The sequence below is a fragment of the Staurois parvus genome, unplaced genomic scaffold (assembly GCF_062004578.1).
Source record: "Staurois parvus isolate SC_StPar_1 unplaced genomic scaffold, SC_StPar_1.0 ptg000209l, whole genome shotgun sequence".
NCBI classification, from domain to species: domain Eukaryota; kingdom Metazoa; phylum Chordata; class Amphibia; order Anura; family Ranidae; genus Staurois; species Staurois parvus.
Genome location: NW_028318005.1, coordinates 5,525,042 through 5,546,944, shown reverse-complemented (window position 1 = coordinate 5,546,944; position 21,903 = coordinate 5,525,042). Strand labels below are relative to the sequence as shown.

General features: G+C 40.4%; 1 protein-coding gene across 3 annotated transcripts in view; it reads left to right on the top strand.

Annotated features, from left to right (window-relative positions):
* The window catches only part of ATG7 (autophagy related 7), a 398,197-nt gene that overhangs the window by 196,918 nt on the left and 179,376 nt on the right, over positions 1 to 21,903 (top strand). For 2 of the 3 annotated variants that reach the window (XM_089678707.1, XM_089678708.1), the window contains exon 19: positions 17,672 to 18,079. The exons of the other annotated variant lie outside the window; for it this stretch is intronic. In XM_089678707.1, coding sequence (XP_089534833.1) covers positions 17,672 to 17,767 — 96 coding nt within the window. In that variant the 3' untranslated portion in view covers positions 17,768 to 18,079. Of the gene's footprint in view, positions 1 to 17,671; positions 18,080 to 21,903 lie in introns of those variants that run through there. 3 annotated transcript variants of the gene reach the window in all.

Sequence of the window (21,903 nt, the reverse complement as noted above, 5' to 3'; positions counted from 1 at the left end):
TACTTTAAATAGAATTTTGCTTGTATATCTTGGGATGTTTTTCCCATATACGTTTGACAAAGATATATGTTGATGATTGCTTGCTGTCTATACTATATATATATATATATATATACAGCTATTCTTTTTCCTGAGATGCTTGTTATGCTTATATGTAGGTTGATAATATGGAAAGAAAATTTGTCAGTAATTGCTGATAGCTGTATGTTTTGTACAATACACTTTATACTGTATCTACTTTCTATACGTTTTCTTGCACCATGTATCTAAGCAATCTTATGTTTATACTACCACAAATGCACGTCATTTTGTACATTTTTACCTTAAAAATGCACCAGCCTCCCCTCAAAAAAATAAAATTCAGGAGCTACAAATACTGTAGATGCTGACTTTTAATATATGGACACTTGCCTGTCCATGGATCCAGCTATGTCCTCACCCGAGCCAATTCTTCAGTCGGCTTGGGGTGCAGATGCCGGCATCTGCAGTAAGGGAAACCAGAAGTTTAGCCTTTCAGCTTCACAGCCAACTTCATAATGCACACATGCAAAGCATGTTGCGCTTTTTAAATGGTCCCACAGTCTACTGCGACCTGTGAAATGTCCCAGAAGGCTGCGGGGGAAGCAGGAGGGCAGAACTTCCAGCTCAGGTTGCCGCAGCGCATCTGACCGGACATGGGAGCAGGTACCTGTCAAAACCAGGTACTGCTCCCCCCCCAAAAAAAAGTGCCTTATGTGGCAGTTGAGGGGAGGATGTAAACAAGCGGAAATTCTCCTTTTGGGTGAAGTTCTGCTTTCACCACTTCCACACTTCACTATAGCAGAAATACTGCTACAGGACGGCACCGGTGGGCAAAATGACGTATATATACACCCTACCCATGCTGCCATTTGCAGCCTCGGCTGTCAATCACCGGATCTCGGCTGGTGATTCCCCGCCAGCACCTCCGAGTATTACTGACACGGGAGAGTCCTGTATGGAAACAATACAGATCTCTCCCCTATCAGCTCCTGCTGCATAGCAGAGCAATACAAAGCAGTGTGCTTACAGTGTAAAGCACACACAGCCCACATAGTAAACAGCACACAGTTATCCCTTTGATCACCCCACATGTTAACCCCTTCCTTCCCAATGCCATTAGTACAGTGTCAGTTCTTTTTATTAGCACTGATCACTGTATTGGTGTCACTGGGGATGTCAGTTCCCCCCAGTGTCAGTGTCAGAATGCCAAGTCGCTGATCGCCGCCATTACTAGTAAAAAAAAAAAAATTCCAGTATATATACCGCCATTTCTAAATGCTATAACTTTCTCGTAAACCAATTAATTTACACGTATTGGAATTTTCTTTAGCAAAGACATAGCAAAATACATTTTGACCTAAATTTATGACATTTTTATTTTTTTTTATTTTTTACTGGACATGTTTAATAGCAAAAAGTCAAAAATATCTTTGTTTTCATTTTCAAAATTGTCAGTTTTTTTTGTTTATATCAGAAAAAATGAATGCACAGGTGATCAAATACCACCAAAAGAAAGCTATATTTGTGGGAAAAAAGTACTTACATTTAATTTGGGCGCAGCGCTGCATGACCGCGCAATTGTTAGGTAAAGTAACGCAGCAACTTAACCCAAAAAAATCACCAGGTCAGGAAGGGGGGTAAATCCTATGGAGGGCAAGTGGTTAAAAAAAATCAATAAAATCACAATTATCAGTAAAAAAAAAAAAAATGAATTAGTGTTTTTGGTTTGTGGATTGCTCAGATGCAAAGTAGTTTCACTTGAAAGACCTAGTACATTTCAATTATGTCTTCTTTATAAAAAGATATATCTAACACAGCTGCACATAACTCTTTCCTGGCCTGGGAATTGAGCTTTACATACACACTGCTAACTTCCTATTGGTAATCCCATTATAGATGGTTTGCAGGTACTTTCTGGTAAGCATATGTTGACTGAATGATTACTTTGAATTTGCGTAGTTATATTTGACTTTCCTACCTGTTATATAGTACAATTATGTATATCTTTTTGTACATTGCAATAAAAAGGTCCATTAGGGCTACATTAGCGAGGTGGGCATTTGTATTTTAATTTTTCACTCTACATTAGTAAGCACCATATTTTGGATCTATACCACATTTTAGAACGGGTCCACCTCTGACTGCTCTTTGTGATACTCGATATTTTAAGAAAGAAAAATAAAAATGAAAAACATTTGAGGTAAAGTAGAATATATTTCAAAATCTTTTTTTAGCATGCAACGTATTTAAAACTATATAGAGAAAAGGTGCAGAGCTAGATGTAAATATAACTAGACATATTATAACAACATGCTGAATGAACATAAAATAGATATAAAATAACAGTAAAATTGAGTGCAAAGTAGTGAATCACACTGGGTAAATTAAAATGAGTGAATGTCCCAAAATGATTCAAACGCCACCACGGGGAACCACTAGATCCAATTGAAGTGCGTGAAAACGGGAGTCCGGTGTATCACACAGTGGATAATAGGTATAAAGAATGCGCACTCACCAGAAGTGCGTCAAAAATGCGCATATAAGATATTCTCTCTCAGGTAGCGGTAATCTACTGCCAGAACAGGGTCAGAGTAATGCACCATCATTTAAAACTGGGTTTCATGGAACCCTAGGGTTCCTCCAGAGGTTGCTCGTTCCTCGAGCAATTAACAATTTCTTCCTCTCAGATAACTTCCCAGTGACACCACTGATCTTTTTAGCTATCTCTAAGGGAGTGATTCTTCCCAGTGACTACAAGTGTAAGGAACATTCTTCACAATGACCATCTCAGTATTGTATCATGAGTTGTAGATATAATAATTTTTAGCAGGTGTTCCCTGAGACCAGAAAGTTATTTCAAGGGTTCCTCTTTGTTGAAAAGATCGAGAATGTATAGAGTAATATCGGTTTTTGAACTGAACTTTTTGCAAGTTGTACTGCAGAGCAAGTCATTGGGATATCTGGTGCATGTATATAAGTTTTAGTGGCCTATAATTTGCAGAGCTTGCTTATGGGCAGAAGACAAACAATTTTATTAAGTGTTTCCTTCGTGTAGGCTTTATTATTTTATATATGTTGAAGAAAATAGGTTATATCATGTAGACTTGAACAGGTTGCAAATGTAAAGATACACAAAGCCTACATACCACAGACTTTTGCTTTTTTTTCAGATATTCATTTAATTTTCAAAACAATTACAATAATGAAGTAAAAGGTCAATTAAGTTGAACAGATTTCATCAAGGAACAATGTATGTGTAAGTCATCTGGACAGTTTAGTGGTTAAAGTGGTAGTAAACTGCCACAAAAATAAAACAAAATGGGGCCCCTGCAGGTTAAAGTCATAATGTATTAGTATGCACCACATACTAGCACATTAAGACAGGCTTACCTGGGCACACGGAGCCCTCCAGAGCAGCGCGTTCACAGCTCCTGGGAACATCCATATTCATCCGGTCTTCTATCTGGGTTCATGGAATTCAGCTGTATGAATTGCTGGGGCTGCGATGACGTCAACGCGTCACCCGGCATGGAGCTCTGAAAATTTTGCACGGGTATGCTGTCTTCAGAGCACATGTGCCTGTAACATCACTGGCTGCGTGTTGTGTGAATATCTCCTAAAAAGTGCAAATTTAGGGGATATTCACTGTACCTACAGGTAAGCCTTCTTATAGGCTTACCTGTAGGTACAAGTTAAAAAGTGGACTTTACGTTTTAAAGCAGAATTCCAGGCTAAATTACACTGTCAGGATAGCAGATTTTGTCCCTAAGTGCTGATTTACACTGGTGCAATTTCTGATGCATCTTGAATTGCACAGAATCGCATGACGAGGGAAAACACATTATATTCAATGGTGCCCATTCACATCAATGCAACTCAGCTCAGTTCAAGTTTGAAAAGGGTTCTTGTGCTACTTTGGTGCTATTTACAGTGCGCTTTGGCCCCATAGAATATGCAAAGTTGGCTGGTATTTACTTGTGCACCCCACTATAGATGTTGGACTTTGCTGCATAACGAGTCCGAGGTTGATATACTTCAATAAACTCTGACTGGCCCAGCTGTCAGAGCCAAGTGACCTACAAATTTGAGAGGTAAGGTTATGGTCAAGGATGCATAATCGGTCATGGCAAACGGTACACAGGAATCAGTAACAGCAGAAGATTGAGGCAGGTGTCAGACAAGAATTGTGATGAAAAGCGGGCAGAAGGTCGGGGCAGGCAGCACACAGTAATTATAGTCAAGGCCAAACTGAGTTGTCTACAGAATGTAGAAACTGGATGTATATACACCAGGTAAGAATCAGGTTGACTGTACAGACACACATGGAGCAGGGGAATCCAGAGCAGCAGAGACCGCTCCAGATAACAGTACAGACTGGGTTCAAAAAACATGTACATGTTCTCAATATATGAAGGTGTAGCTGTTACCTGGCAAAGTATTTGTATTGGAAGATGCAACTTTATCTGCTACAGTTATATAATGTAGAAGGGATACATTGGTGCCTGCTGATTGGACGGTGAAAGAGCAGCAGCAGACTGATGAGGTCCACCTCTCTTCTCACACTACTGCTACCAGCATGTTCCTTGTCAGCACATTTGCATGCATGTGATTGGCTCCCAGTCCTGCCCCTCCTTTTCCCAGTTTTAGTTTTACTCTATACAGTTTTGCAAGAGCATAAGATCAATCCAAATTCAGGTACTTACATTAGTAACATTTTAAAATAAGCATGATTTATTTAGGAATAAAGAGTAAAATTAATTAGCATCTTTTATATCTGTTTACGGTTCAGATTTCAGAAATCGTGAAGGTGTTTTGAATATCTTCTCTTTATTTTTTTATTTTGCTCATGTTTACCAATTGTAAAAATCTTTTTCTTTTTAGCCAAGTATTCCATATTATTATATATTCTATTTCCATATATTTGGTCATATATTCCAATATTTTAGTCAAATATATCAAATATTTCATATACTGTACATATGTATTTTCTCTAAAACCAATCTTAATAGCCTATGCCCATCTCCTTGCTCCTTTTTTACTCCAAACTCCTTGAATGTGTGGTCTGCAACTGACTGAGCGACCATCTTACTGAGAACAGCCTTCTTGACCCCATTCTGTCTGGATTTCAAGCTCAACAATCAATGGAAACTGCTTTCCTTAAACTCACAATCTAATATTGGCTAAAACCTATGAACACTATTCTGTAATTCTGTAAGACCACTCCCTCCTCAAAAATGTTTTTACTCCTTTGGTCTTTTTGACAGTACTTTTCACCAGTGATTCTAAACTTTTTTTTATTTTCAGTAACAAACATGTCATACTTACCTGCTCTGTGCAATGGTTTTGCACAGAGCAACCCCGAACCTCCTCTTTTGGTGTCCCCTGCCAGCTCTCCTGGCTCTTCCTTTTCAGCGAGTCCCCTCATAGAAAGCTGCTTGCTATGGGGGCATAGACTTGGACCCCCTCTATGTCTTTCCTAAAAATAAAATCCCAATACGTGTAAATTAATTGGTTTACGTGAAAGTTATAGTGTCTACTAAATGGCGGTAAATTTACTGAAATTTTTTTTTCTTTTTTTTATACTAGTAATAGCGGGACTGCGGCGGGCATTCTGACACTTGGGGGGGGGGGGTGACTGTCACTGACATCCCCAGTGACACCAATACAGTGATCAGTGCTAATAAAAGCACTGACACTGTACTAATGACACTGGGCAGGAAGGGGTTAACATCTGGGCGATCAAAGGGTTAACTGTTTTACTGTGTACTGTGTGATTTTTTACTGTGTAAGCACATTGCTTTGTATTGCTCTGCTCACAAAGCAGTGTGCTGGAGCTGACGGGGGAGAGATCTGTATTGTTTACATACAGACCTCTCCCCCGTCAGTGATACTCGGCGATCGCTGGGTGCCGGCAGGGAATCACCGGCCAGGACCCTGTGATCTCTGCTAGAGCTGCCAATGGCGGCGCGGGTTGGACACGCGTGTGTCCCTCCTACCCGGAAATGTAAAATCACGTATATATACGTGATTTTGCACAGACCATGGAGAATGAAGGTAGGTACCCTCCAACAGGAAGTCGGGTCATAACAGCCAGCAAAAAAAAAAGGAATTTGAAGGAGGTTAAGAGCAGTAGAAGGTAATTTTCGAGTTAAGAATACATAGATTTCCTTTTTAAAACCAGTTTAGTGTCACTTTTAGGATTAAGGACTGGTAAATATTGAGTTGCGGGGTCAGATTAGTGGACAGGTTAGGTAGTAAGGAGTGGTGGCAGGACAGTGATAAAGGGAAACTGGCACCTAAGGGCCAGTTCAAACTGCCCACATAGTAAACTTCAGCGGTTTAGTGTGCAGACAGCTTTGTGTTCCAGCTGCAGTCAGCCAAGGGGCAGGGTGATGTGCATTTTCTTGCAGCGTTGGGCTGTGTTGCAGTGTGAATAGGACACGCAGAAAACAATTGTTTTCTGTGTACCCTAATGGTGACTAGTGTTCTTTCAGTGCAGAACAATGCAGATCACCTTAGTGTATGTAGACACAAATTTATTTTTTTTTGTGCTGAGAACTATTAGGATCTAGCCTTGTAGAGAGGAAGCTTTGAAAAGACACCTTGTGCTGCTGACTCCTGTATAAATAGATTGTTGGCGGGGTTCACTTAATAGTGCCAATCTATTTTACAAAACATTATTATTTTTTTAAAACACAGAATTATTTGTCAACAGGAAAGTATTAGCAAGGAGACAGAAGGGTGCATTTTATGATTTTTGTTTTATTTATTTAGGCCAAAACATAAAACCATCATGACCTGACTTTTTTTTTTTTCTTTTTTTAATCGCTGGGTTTAAAAATATCTTTAAAACATTACAAGTATTTTTGATTGTGAAACACAGATAATCTAATAGTTTCTGATTACAGTCTCCTCCAAAAATAATCTGAAATAAAAGGGCATTATTACAGAAATGTTCCCCTTCTCCAACAAATAATTGCTGGAACCAGAAGAGAAAAACATCAACTTTCTTGCTCTAAATGAAATTGTTTGGCATTGTTCCTCTGCAGCACTCTCAATTCTCTGACTACATACAGCTCTCTCCTGATTTTTTTTTTTTGTCTTTTTAAATGTATTTCCTGCTTTCCTTTTAATGTGCTGTATTACTACTTTGAGTCGATTCTTGCCAGCCCCTGCAGGTTGTGATGTCATAAGCAGTGGGAGAGAGTGAGTGTTTATACCTGGTTTGTAGCAGACCTGTCCATCTTCCCTTTGCTTTTTTATTGTGATCAGAGTAAAGCTGCTGAACTGTCACTCCATGCTGAGCTATTAACTGCCAATTGCAGTGTTAGAAGCACGCCATTTACAACCAGATTGGTTTGTAGCCTGATCGGATAGCACCATGGTTGTCTTCACATGACATCTCTTAGCAGGGCCCTGCAGTCCGCAAAAGGGTGTGCAAGAAAAATTGTTTTGTATACTATTAGGTAAATAAACACGAGTAATGTAACACATGTATAGTATTTCAAACTATCCTTAAAGTATTAAACCCAAAAACAAAATTGTAATATTTTGCAGCTTACCAGTCATTAGATGTGGCTGCATCAGTTTTTTTTTAGGCTTTTTTGCTCTCGTTTTCATATAGTAATCTAGCCAGTAACACACCTCCTGTATTAGAGTGTCCCCACTCTGGATGAATGAGCACAGGGGACACCGCAAACAGCAGCATTGCCATTCTGCAGAGGAGGGTAATGTTAAATATACTCGCTGATTTAAATATTTTATAAGCAGCTACAGCAAACCTTTTTTTTCTCCTTTTTAGGATAAAGATTTTACATAAATAAATAAAAGCTAACCATTTTAAGCACCCCCGTCAGTGATAAATAGTTTGTCTCATCCTTGTAACTGATACATCTACAAGAGAGCTTGTGCTTTTGAAAAAGTGCTGGTTAGATCATTATATGAAAGCAGAAGACAGAAAACTAATGCAATTATCACATCTAAGAATTGGTAAGCTGAAATATAATAAAGGTTTGCCTTTGAGTTTTTTTTACTGCTTTAAATCATAAAAAAAAAATTTTTAAGGGACAATGAAAAGTGGAGTATGTAATTTTAACTTTTATTTTATGCTAATAATTTCAGTCGGTTTGTGAAGACTTTGTAGACTCGTATGAAGTGCAATATAGCACAAAAACTGTGTGACACTGCTAAAAAGAAAGCACAATTTGCAGATCTTAGAATCAAATCTGGCTAATATGTAAATATAATTAAATATGAAACCAAAAAGAATTGACTTTTTCTGTTTTTTGTTTTTTTTTACATATATACATGATGATAAAATTAGTTACTTTAATCATAACTATTAAAAAAAAACTTTAAAAAGAGTATAGGATCCTTTGATGTTGCTCTTGTGAAACTGTAATCAAAACCACTTCTATCTAGTAAAAATGTAGCAAAGTATTTCAAGCTTATCTTTACAAAAAATAAAGACTTTTTTTAGGCTTCGTGCACGCTAGAAAAGCTAAAAACTGCTTTAGAAATGCTTGACAAAAAAATCTAATGTTTTAGCGGGGTTTTTTTGTCAGCATTTATCAGTATTTAGCCGAATGTGTAAGCTATGCTTAGTAGCTTCAGTGTTAAGGAGTGGGGCCACCATGTCCTTAACAATGGATGAGTCATCAGCTGTCAGCGGGAAACATTGCCGGCAAAAACAAAATGTAAAAGAAATGGTGTGGGGGTCCCCCCCAATTCATACCAGGCCTTTTGGGGGAATCCACACCAAAGTGTAAAAAAAAAGGCATGTGGTCCCTCCCAAAATCTGTACCAGACCCTTATCCAAGCATGCAGCCTGTTCAGGCCAGGAAAGGTTGGGGGGCCGCAAGCAAGCACCCCCCTTCCCTCCCAAACCATACCAGGCCACATGCCCTCAACATGGGGGGGTGCTTTGGGACAGGGGGTCTCCCCCCCCTCCAAAGCACTTTGTCACCATGTTGATGGGACAAGGGCCTCTTCCCCACAACTCTGGTCGGTGGTTGTGGGGGTCTCGGTCCCCCCCATATGAATGAGTAAAAGTACTTAAAAACACTTTTTTTTTACAAGTCCTTTAATAAAAAATAAAAAATTTTAAAAAATGTCCCCTGGTGTAGATCCATCATCAATCACGAGGCTCTCCGCAACCGCCACCCGAAAAACAGATTTACAAAACACTTGCAGTGCCGAAGAAGGCTCCCGCCGTCTGACAGCTCTTAAATTACTAAGGTTCGAGGCCACCCAGTGACGTCGACAGGTCGTCGTAGTTGTTTTCCTTTTTTGTTTTTTCATTGTTGTATACAGGAATGAGGAATATCCTACACACACAAAATAATTTTGCACACAAATAAAGTCCAGTTGGCTGCATTCCCTTAATATAATTGCTTAATTAATTGAAAAAAATAACAAACATGTCATACTTACCTGCTCTGTGCAGTAGATTTGCATAGAGCAGCCCTGATCCTCCTATGCTCAAGCCCCCTGCTGGCACTGCTGGGTCCTCCCCCTTGACCATTGCCCCCAATAGCAAGCCGCTTGCTATGGAGGCACTGGTGCGCACTTGCTCACGAGCCCCGCTCTGTGCATCCATAAAGACACATAGAGCCAAGGCTCGGCCCAGCCCCCCCGTCCTCATATGCTGTGATTGACAGCAGTAGGAGCCAATACCTTTTGCTGCTGTCTCCGCCAATGAGGAGAGAGAGACCCAGGACAGCCAAGGCTCTCATGCACGTCGCTGGATCGAGGGGGAGCCTGAGTGAGTATTAGAAGATCTGTGGGGAAGTTGCACACAAAAGGTTTTTTTACCTTCATGCACTTTAACCACTTCAATCACTTTAACGCTTTTAGCACTTGCTGTGCTTTGTCAAAACCAAAAAAATAATTTTATGTACTTTATTTAGTTACAATAAATGTGCAAAATTTTGGGGCTCCATAGGGTCCAGTGGCGAGATGTACCAGATGTCAGTCTATCACCTCTTGATGCACAGGGTGTCCCTGGGACAAGAAGTGAGGGACATTTCTCTATTGGGCACATATCCAGCACTAAACCTTCCCTATTCTAGTACTTTTTATTGCTGTTTTTGTCTCACTTGAAGAGATTTAACCTCACTTCCTGCGCTAGTGCTGCCAGATGGACAAGAAGTAAGGGGAAATATTCTCAGCGGGAATGCAGGCTGCAATAAAAAGCTTAAAGGCTGACCCTTCTCCTTTCTCTCCAAAACATAAAAACATATTTTGGCTGGAGTTGGATTTTAATAGGTTAAAAGCAGGGCACATAATAAAGTTTTTTTTTTCCCCATTCTGAGTTGATGTCGGGATACAAATCAGCCATCACTATGCCAAGCTGGGTGTCATCACCATCTGTTCTATGTGATATTCCTTTTATTGGCTTATAATGCTCACTCAGAAATAAACTGTTGAGAGATGAGGATTGTGAAAGGAAATCTCATAAACCCCGCAGATTATGGGAGGTGTTTTCTTATTGTTTTATGAAAGACATTACATTAAGAGTCTTCCTCTGATCAGATCCATAGCAGAGCTTTTACTTCATTTGCCTGACCTTCTTCAGGACGTTAGATACACCATCAGGTTAAAGAATACAGATCTTGAGTACACAGCTATTCATTTCTCAATTCTTTTTCCTTAACTGTAATTTATGAGTTGAGATGTTGACCAATGATTTTTCTAACTTGGCAAGCAGAAGTTTAGCTAAAAACATTTTTTTTTTTTATACATTTAGTTACATGCTATGACCTATGTGCTAGACTCTACATGCATCTGGATTTTGTAGAAATCTTTCCTGCAAAGCTACTCTATCCTCTTCCTGTTGCTGAACTTTCAGGGCTGTGGGGTTAACAGCTTCAGCTTTCCAGGCCCAGCTACACTGAGGATGATCCAACAGGGACACACACCCTCCTTTTATCCTCCACTGAGAAAAGTTCTTCGACTACACTGCTTGTAACACAACCTGCGATTGGGGGATAGAATCCTGTGACTATTCGGACTCTCCCCCATTCACAGATCTTCAGTGGAGGAGAGGGCAGGAGGGGGTGTGTCCTCATTGCATCATCTCCAGTGCAGCTGAGCCTGGAGAACTGAAGCTGGTAACCCCCACAACATCAGGAAGAGGACGGGACTGCCCTACTGTAAAAAAAAAAAAAAAATCTACAGAATCCAGCCACCTGCACACAAGGGAGGAAGGCGATATCTTATGCTCCATTGGACCCATAAGTAGTAGGACTTAAGAGTGGCAGCAAAGGTACATATAAGTGGTGTTTCTTTTTCATTTTTTTATAGCAAATTTGTTTCTATATTGTATATACATTTTTCTAATGGGAAGTACTTTTTTCTGGTAGGGTTCTTATTTTTATCATCCATTGAGTGAGATAGGAATATAGTAATTCTTGGACATTTGGGTTATACTGCCACCTTCAGGAGTTTTGGACACTGGAAAAGTAAAGAATGTTAAGCCAGCCCCTGTATAGTCCCAATTGCAGTTGTCAATGCCCATTATTTGTTCGTGTCCTAGTAGGTTTAGCGCTTCTGTCTGTTTACAAAAACTCTTACCTACTTTTGCACTAATCTTCTCTTGTGCTCAGTACTTTAATCAAGACGTCTAATATTCTGCTTGAACTGGTTTCTACACAGCAGCTATCCAGATCTGCGTATCCCACCAGTGACTTTGGAAGCCATATCTGAATCTCTCTGGCCTGAAGATTGTGGTTTTAGCCTCAAATGTGATCTTTGAGCTCTGGGCTGTGCATTGTTGTTCTTTCCAGACTGCAGACACTTTCCAGGCCCAGAGCCTTGGCAAAGCCTCTAGTGTGATCCAGTCACACTAGACACTGAAGACTCACTCTGTGTGTGTGAGCCTATGGACAGACGAAGATAGCCTAAAATGTGACCTTTGAGCACTGGGCTCTGCATTGTGGCATTTTCCATACCCTGTGTGTATTGTGTCAGTTAGCCTGTTCGGTTGGTTCCCTGTGTGAGTTGACCTCTGGAAGGGATGAAGATAACATGATATGTCTCCTTTGGACACTTCGCTCTGCATTGTGGCAATTTTGTGTACTTTTTCAGTTACCCGCACAGTGCTCACTAGGTTCAGTGCTCTGACACAGCTTCTGTTGTGACCTTGTTTCTGCAGTCTGTCTGACCAAGCCCCTAATTGTGGTTAGCATATCCTAGTATGTGACCTTTGGTTAATGGACTCTACTCTATGAAATTTTTCAGTCCTTCATGTGATGTATTCCAAGCCCGCAGAGCTCTTTTCCAGTTCTAGAGCTGTAGCACATCCTCAATATCTTGCAAGTCATTTAATGCATGTGGTTGGTCGGACTGTAGTAATAGTACTTCTGATTTTGTCAGTCTGTGCTATATAAATGGAGCATTCTGCACACAGAAGTTCTAACCTCACTCTAGCACCTTCAATGGCAGAGTCTACCTCTGACCTTACTGGGCCGTTATCTCTCATTACTGCTTGAGGCTCCTTTAGCTATTTCTCTTTCAGATTCAGAGCTTTTACATCCTGTCTCTAATAGGACGTTATTTGAACAGGTTACATATAGCATCCAGTAGTTAAATCTGTTGTTCCAGTTATAGGATCTTTTAGCGTTTGTGTTGCCTCAAAGATCTTCTCTATACAACCACTTCTTGAAATGTTCCTCTATTAGGACTGGAAAAATGTAATGCATTTATGACTCGTATATTAACTGGGCTTTGAGGCCCTCTATGCCCTCCACATCCACATGGGGGATACCTGTATATGGTCACCTTTGGTAGTCCACCAGCCCCCTCCCCTTTTTTTTTTTTTTTTTTTTGATCTGGTCCTCACTGTACAGACGTATTGTGGAGGGGTTTGTCCAACCTTCCTTTCCCTGAGGTCTAGGGTTGGGTATCCTAGGCTTTGTCTTTTTGCTTAGTACACATTTGTATTTGTTGACAACCTTAGCTGTCCAACTTTCTTCTCTGTTTGATTTACTTGTTCCACCTGTTTTTTTTTGGAGTTTTTTTTGTGGTGGATGACTGTCCTTTTTTAGGTAGCAGTTTCTCCTAGTGGTGCTCCGTGCCGTTTTTTAAAACACCAGATTGATTCTTGGTGCTTTTCATGGACTGTAGCAGTTCCATTTTATTTCCCCCTTTTTTCCCTCTAGCCTTTCTGTAGACATTATTTCTGTAGGATGCTCTTATAATAAGGTTTCACATCTGTTGGATCTCTCAGTGGCTACTGCCCTCCCCACTCTTGGATTACGTTGGAAACCTAAATGTCCAAGAATTACTAGATACTTGTGCCCCTCAATGGATGAGAAATAAAACAGGGTATTTGTACCATAAAATCTGTTGCTTGAAGTCCACTAAGGGACACAGGTCCCACCTCTCTACGTTGTTAGCCTTATACAGTCAGGTCCATAAATATTGGGACATCGACACAATTCTAACATTTTGGGCTCTATACACCACCACAATGGATTTGAAATGAAACGAACAAGATGTGCATTAACTGCAGACTGTCAGCTTTTATTTGAGGGCATTTACATACAAATCAGGTGAACGGTGTAGGAATTACAACAGTTTGCATATGTGCCTCCCACTTGTTAAGGGACCAAAAGTAATGGGACAGAATAATAATCATAAATCAAACTTTCACTGTTTAATACTTGGTTGCAAATCCTTTGCAGTCAATTACAGCCTGAAGTCTGGAACGCATAGACATCACCAGACGCTGGGTTTCATCCCTGGTGATGCTCTGCCAGGCCTCTACTGCAACTGTCTTCAGCTCCTGCTTGTTCTTGGGGCATTTTCCCTTCAGTTTTGTCTTCGGCAAGTGAAATGCATGCTCAATCGGATTCAGGTCAGGTGATTGACTTGGCCATTGCATAACATTCCACTTCTTTCCCTTAAAAAACTCTTTGGTTGCTTTTGCAGTATGCTTTGGGTCATTGTCCATCTGCACTGTGAAGCGGCGTCTAATGAGTTCTGAAGCATTTGCCTGAATATGAGCAGATAATATTGCACGAAACACTTCAGAATTCATCCTGCTGCTTTTGTCAGCAGTCACATCATCAATAAATACAAGAGAACCAGTTCCATTGGCAGCCATACATGCCCACGCCATGACACTACCACCACCATGCTTCACTGATGAGGTGGTATGCTTAGGATCATGAGCAGTTCCTTTCCTTCTCCATACTCTTCTCTTCCCATCACTCTGGTACAAGTTGATCTTGGTCTCATCTGTCCATAGGATGTTGTTCCAGAACCGTGAAGGCTTTTTTAGATGTCGTTTGGAAAACTCTAATCTGGCCTTCCTGTTTTTGAGGCTCACCAATGGTTTACATCTTGTGGTGAACCCTCTGTATTCACTCTGGTGGAGTCTTCTCTTGATTGTTGACTTTGACACACATACACCTACCTCCTGGAGAGTGTTCTTGATCTGGCCAACTGTTGTGAAGGGTGTTTTCTTCACCAGGGAAAGAATTCTTCGGTCATCCACCAGAGTTGTTTTCCGTGTTCTTCCGGGTCTTTTGGTGTTGCTGAGCTCACCGGTGCGTTCCTTCTTTTTAAGAATGTTCCAAACAGTTGTTTTGGCCACGCCTAATGTTTTTGCTATCTCTCTGATGGGTTTGTTTTGTTTTTTCAGCCTAATGATGGCTTGCTTCACTGATAGTGACAGCTCTTTGGATCTCATCTTGAGAGTTGACTGCAACAGATTCCAAATGCAAATAGCACACTTGAAATGAACTCTGGACCTTATATCTGCTCATTGTAATTGGGATAATGAGGGAATAACACACATCTGGCCATGGAACAGCTGAGAAGCCAACTGTCCCATTACTTTTGGTCCCTTAACAAGTGGGAGGCACATATGCAAACTGTTGTAACTCCTACACCGTTCAGCTGATTTGGATGTAAATACCCTGAAATTAAAGCTGACAGTCTGCAGTTAAAGCACATCTTGTTCGTTTCATTTCATATCCATTGTGGTGGTGTATAGAGCCAAAAATGTTAGAATTGTGTTGATGTCCCAATATTTATGGACCTGACTGTATGTTGTTTGCCCACAAAACTGAGGCATTACAGTTAGAGGCAGGATTATACTGAGGCTGGCTTAATTTTTTTTAGTTTGTCAGTTTTCAAATAACCCAATAATTACTATAATCCCGTGTCCCTCAGGAAAAAGATTTTATTTATTATATATCACAAGTATTTACTGTATATAACACCTGAAATTTCCACAACACTTTGCATATTTTATTTTCTCTTTAATCCTTGTCCTTAACAAGGGTCCAGTCTAAGGTCCCACATGCATACATACCAGAGCCAATTTAGTAAGGAGCCAATTCACCTACCAACATGTCTTTAGATTATGGTAGGAAACTGTAGTACCCAGAGGAAACCCACACAAGCACAGGGAGGACATGCAAACTCTATGCAGGTAGTTTCCTGGTTGGGTTTTGAATCAAGGACCCTAGTGCTGCAAGGCAGAAGTGCTGACCCCTTACCGTAGGCATTCCACAGGTGATCTTTTGCTTAGGCTCACTTTTTCACTCATTCTACAGTATTGTATGATCACAAGAATGCCACCATATTAACCTCCCTGGAGGTATTCCCGAGTGTAGCTTGGGGTAAAGTTTCAGCACCACAAACGGTAACCCTGAGCTACACTTGGGAATACCATGCAGTGTTGCTCCGGGATCCTTTCTGCACTTACCTTGTCCTGCACTCCCGAGATGTCTCCCTGCAGCTTCCCCGGCAATGTCCTCCGGCCGATGCTGGCATCTGTCTTCCGGGTTCCGTTCCCTGCGACTTCGGGCCGTACGGGAATGGAATTGGCGGGAAATTTAAAAATGTCAAAAAGTGACATTCACTCAATACACTAAAATCACATAGTATAACATTACTGTATCAAACCATTTCACATACATTTTGTCCCGAGTGCTTTGTCCTGTGCCCTGCCTGCATTTTTACTGTTCTTTCTGCCTGGAAACTGAGAAATGTCCATGGCGTCCAAAAAGCGTCCCTTTATGTCAAAACTGGTTTTAGACCAGCTAGAGAACCGTGATAGTAAATTAGAACCACTTGCAGTACTGAGTGATAATGATTTGTGGGGAAATTCGTCATCAAACACTGAAAACGATTTTGCGACTTTGCTCAGTGATGTGCGAACTTGGCGCTATATTTCAAATTTCAGTGTTTTTGGTTTGATTATATTATTGAATTAAATTTATTATTATATTATTATTTTTTATGATTATTTTTTAAATTATAATTTATGATTTCGTGTTTCAAATTTTAACATACCCAGGATGTTTACTAGTGTACACTAGTGTTACTCTTGTACAGACAGATTTCAGTGAGTTATTCCTAAAAATGACAGGCCTACAATAAAAAAACTACATATTTCCATGCAAAAAAGTGTACTACTTTGAGCACAGAAATACTGACATCAGATCGCTAGGGAGGTTAATGATGGTATAAGCTATTACCATAAAGTAGGCAGGGTATGTCTCTGAATATTCAAAGTATTGACAGGAACTTGAAGGTCTTGAAGGTCAGAAGGTGCCTAGGCACTGCCATTTTCATGTTATGTTCAACTGTATTAAAAGAATTACTGTTAGCCAGCCATTAAATTTCAAGTATAGGTCCACTTTAGTGTTCCTATATATACCCCAAGCACTTTCACTCACTGAACAGTTTTGTTCCCTTACAGACTAGCTGTTGGCCTATTGGTTTGGCAGTAACTTCTTTATTACTACCCAAATGTGTTGAAATTTGCCTTTTTTTATGGCACCGCTAACTATGCATTGCCTCATTTGATTGGTAACTTATATGGAAACCCAGTTTCTACAATTTATATAAACTTTAACATATTAAAGTATTTTCAGTATTTTGCCATCTGCAGCTTACTGTAAAATTAATACTTAGTGTTCCTTCAGTGAAGGGCTTTATTAAGGCACTTCCTGTTATACAGTAACACCCTGTCCCTTTCTCCCAATTGTTATCCTGTGTTGCCACCCTGTCACTCACTCTCCTTATGGAAACTACAAGTGGACGTACTAATGTAAAATGCACAAGCACTGACCGCTGGTATCACCATCAGATAACCTCACCTAAAATAAATGACTTTGCAGGAGTGGCTGCAAAGAGGTTGGTGAAAATCAGCAGTGCTTTGTAAGCTAAAAAAAGTTTTTTTTTTTTTAATGGAAATTGTTTTTGATATACTGTATAGCGCTTTAGCAAGCAAATGGGGGTTATTTACAAAAACTGGAGAATGCAAAATCTGGCACAACTCTGCAAGGAAACCAATCAGCTTCCAGGTTTTATTGTCAAAGCTAAATTGAAAAAGCTGAATTTAGAACATGATTGGATACCATGCACAGCTGCACCAGTTTTAATAAATCTACCCCTATGTGTTCAACCAAATAAAGCATCTTTGAGCAAAAAACATTTGTCTTACCTTTCCTGGATAAGGCTTTGTCTCTCCAGATTTGACTAAAGAGCACCTACTTTTTGTCCTACGATAGTTTGTTTTTTGTTATGATTAAGCACGTGACCGTGTGAAAAGCGTTAACAACTTGGACAGTCCTTGTGCTGTTTGTCCCATTTTTTGGATCAATAAAGGATTTTCTGTTTTTTTTTCAAGCCTCTGGTGTGCGACCATCATGTTCATTTTATATATTTGTGGTGGCGAGCCAGGATCTGCACCCGTCGAGGCTTGAGTGAACGAGTGAATGAGTGAGCGTTCGCACGAAACATGTTAGGGGATCCACCCAATTGACGCCTACACCACCAGGGAACCACTAACCACCAGGGGAATCTTTTACTAGACCTGGGTGGCTGAGAATCTGGTCATATATATCTTTCTACTGATGAAGCCACTAGCCACCAGGGACATATAAAACAGACCTGGATGCATGTCCTTTATGCCGATGGAACCACTAGCCACCAGGGAACCTATGTGTGAGACCTGGATATATCGGTTTATGCTGATGTGAGTTCCTTCCTTTTATCTGCTTATTTTACTTTGAATAAACGTATTTCACCATTGATACATTTTTGCCTCCTGGCTTGTTTTTAATGAGCTTTGCAAGGTGGTGATCTGGAATAAGGAATCATTGGATGCCTGGACAGCGTTGGACCTACTGGTGAGTCTGAAAGGACCCCTAAAAAGGTGTGCACCACCATCCCTGAATGCCCGCTATGGTAACCAGATACTACTCATGCTGCTGACCAGACCCTGATGTCTTGATGTGACCACATGCTGCTCATGCTGCTGACCAGACCATGATGCCTTGTTGCTGAGGATTTACATACAATGCCTATACTGTATGTATTTGTGGTAAGCGCATAACCGCACTATTTTTCCATTCTATCGAGTTGGATTTGCAACAACATAGAATCATATCCATTTGCCTTCCAGATACACCATATGAACAATTCATGTCTGATATTATTGTTATTGTATATGGTGACACTCTCTTGGTTTGATATTTACTTCTAGCGCTGCATACCCCATTTGATATATAGCTTGAGTGAACTGTTTCACCTGAGCTGTACTTTGCTCATTAATGGACCATATTTTCTTACTCAACTCTGTCATTTATCAAATAACGGGCTGTACTCCAAAGACATTCAACTTCACCTAGGTTTATTCCCACGACATAACTATCATATATTTAGAGTTTACATTAATTTTAAATATTGAAGCCTGCTGGTAAGGTACTTTTTTTTATAGATTGCACTTGTGCCCGGTTTTGGATTTTTTTGATCTGGTGGCAGGTTCGCTTTAAAGTTGTGTAGCAATTAATTGTTACACATAGGGGACAATAGAGTGTAACATGTAGAAGCTATTGATCAAATCAGTAGCATAACTGCACGAGTCTACATGTGGGATGTTTACGTCAATGATCGCTATAGCAAAAAACACCCATGGTGCCCAGCCTAAGCATACACCTTTTGATGTTTCCCCAACCAAAACCAAGCTGGGTCACTGGTTACATTTTAATGGGAATCTCATCTGGAAAAAAAAACAGGCAAAAGATAATACACTAGCTTCAAACCATGTATTCAGGAATGCAAACTTTGTTCAGTGCCACGGGAGTGCCACCTGGCATAATGCTTTTTTTATTCTCAAGATTACTGGTGGATTTAGTGCAGCCACGAAGGAGCCAGCCTATCTGAGTTTGTACAGCCAGACCAATAAAGGATGCGTGGAGTTGTTCTATAGATATTAGAAATAAATTAACTTCCTTTCAAAAGATGTGTGTGGTTTGGAGTCTATAAGCTGACTAATACACATAGTTTGGATCTTACTGTATGCAGGTTATGTATACCGATGACATCAGTGCAATTTCAAGGATGGCAGACATTCCTTCCATGTTTGTAGCTATAGAAAATACAGAACATAAGCACAAATGTTTCAGTAGTGAATCAATGAAAGTAAATTCTTCTTTACAATGAACGTATCAGTCATTCAATGACTTTCCCAGCTACTCTGTTATATCCTTGATGCTCTCCAGTCCCTCAGTCAGGAAGACAATGCTCAGCAATATTCTTTTTTTTTTTTTTTTTCTTTTTCAGTTTCTCATGCCTGACAGAGAACTTTACAAGATATGCTTGATTGTAAGAGAACAGTTGCAGGGTATATGGGCCCCTTTTGGCCACTTGGCTTGAGGGGAAAACCAAAGCAAATTTAACTGCCAAGCAGATTACTTCCAGATGTTGGGTTCGGTAAACACATTTTGCCGTGGCCTAACCTGTGGCTCCAACCCTTTAGGAAAACTTTGTGCTTTCAAAACTGAGCTTTTTCTAGATCTCTGCAACTGATTTATTTATATTTAGAGATTTTACATCAAATAATTAAATTGCTGTGTGTAGAATTGCAAACATTTACTTAAATATATGGGAACAAAATGGCCTGTTCTCCGTTAAAGCCCGTGTCTGGCCTCTGGTCATTTTTTTTTTAATCGCTGTCTGTATCCTCATTTGGTAGATTTCTACTCATTTTCTGTTTGGCAGAATAAGAAAAGTGGGAAAACTTCCCACTTCCTGTCTATTTGACAGGTATGATACAAAAGTAAGGAGAAGCTCCTCCAGTAGGTACACAGGCATCTGTAAAAAATTTCTAGTAAATTGAGGAATGTTTAGACTTTGTTCTGTGGTATTTCAAATCTGATGGAAACGTGGTCCTAGACAGCATTAAAACATAAACATTCTAACCCCTCCCCATTCTACCTAAAATGAAAAATAAAATTATACCTGGGGTAAACTGAATTATTGTCAGCTTTTTGTATTCTGGGACATTACCGATATTAGATGAGTGTTCTTAAAGCTCCATAATTAGTGGATTTATTTTCCAGCACATCTGATAAAGATTGTGATTCATCAAGTTGTAATAACACCTAAACTGGCCGTAGATGGATCTTTTTTTGATCAACCAGCTGGCTGATCCAAAAAAAAAGTCAAATGGATTCCCCCATGAACACATTTGAGGTGGATAAAGGAATCCTCCCCACTGCGCTATTGTATCCTGACAGCAGGACTCCTCCGCTGTTAGAATACACTGGGCCATGCTGCAGCCGATTGGCTGCTTTCACTGATTGAGTGGACGTTTTCCAACATTCCCATTCAAGAGAAGTCAACCATTAGCTTGATTTCTCTCTAGGGGAAACAGGCATAGATGGTTTGAAATTAGTCTGGTCCCCTGCTGAACTGGTCCAATTTTGATGCATCTATGGCAGGGGTTGGACCGTGGCCTGTTGGAATGGTAAATGTCATGGTGTCAGTGGATGTAAATAATACCACATCTTTAATGGGAGGAATAATGCCCCATTATTGGTGTCAGTTGGGAGGAATACTGCCCCACTTTTGGTGTCAGGGGGATGAAAAGTGCTTCGTTATTGGTGTCAGTGGGAGGAATGGTGCCCCGTCATTGGTGTCAGTAGGAGGAATGGTGCCCCATCATTGGTGTCAGTGGCAGGAGTAGTGCCCCATCATTGGTGCAAGTGGGAAGGAATAGTGCCCCATGATTGGTATCAGTGGGAGAAATAGTATTCCATCTATAGTGTCAGTGGGAGAAATAGTGCCCTGTCATTTGTGTCAGTGGGAGGAATAGTGCCCCATTGTTGGTGTAAGTGGGAGATATAATGTCCCATCATTGTTGTCAAGAGGGAAAAATAGTGCCCCATTGTTGGTGTCAGTAGGAGAAATAGCGCCCCATTGTTGGTGTCAGTGGTAAGAATTATGCCTCCATTGTTAGTGTCAGCAGGAGGGATATTGTCTGAAGGGCTGGATTAAGGCAAGAAAAGGGCTACATCTGGCCCCAGGACCACTATTTGGAGACCACTGATATATGGCCAGTTTTAAAATAGAACTCCTACCATCATTGGTGTCAGTGGCAGGAGTAGTGCCCCATCATTGGTGCAAGTGGGAAGGAATAGTGCCCCATGATTGGTATCAGTGGGAGAAATAGTATTCCATCTATAGTGTCAGTGGGAGAAATAGTGCCCTGTCATTTGTGTCAGTGGGAGGAATAGTGCCCCATTGTTGGTGTAAGTGGGAGATATAATGTCCCATCATTGTTGTCAAGAGGGAAGAATAGTGCCCCATTGTTGGTGTCAGTAGGAGAAATAGCGCCCCATTGTTGGTGTCAGTGGTAAGAATTATGCCTCCATTGTTAGTGTCAGCAGGAGGGATATTGTCTGAAGGGCTGGATTAAGGCAAGAAAAGGGCTACATCTGGCCCCAGGACCACTATTTGGAGACCACTGATATATGGCCAGTTTTAAAATAGAACTCCTACCAAAATCTCTTTTTCATTTTGCATAGAATGGGAAAGGGTTGAGTTGCATGCCCCTTTTGAGATTTCACTACTTCT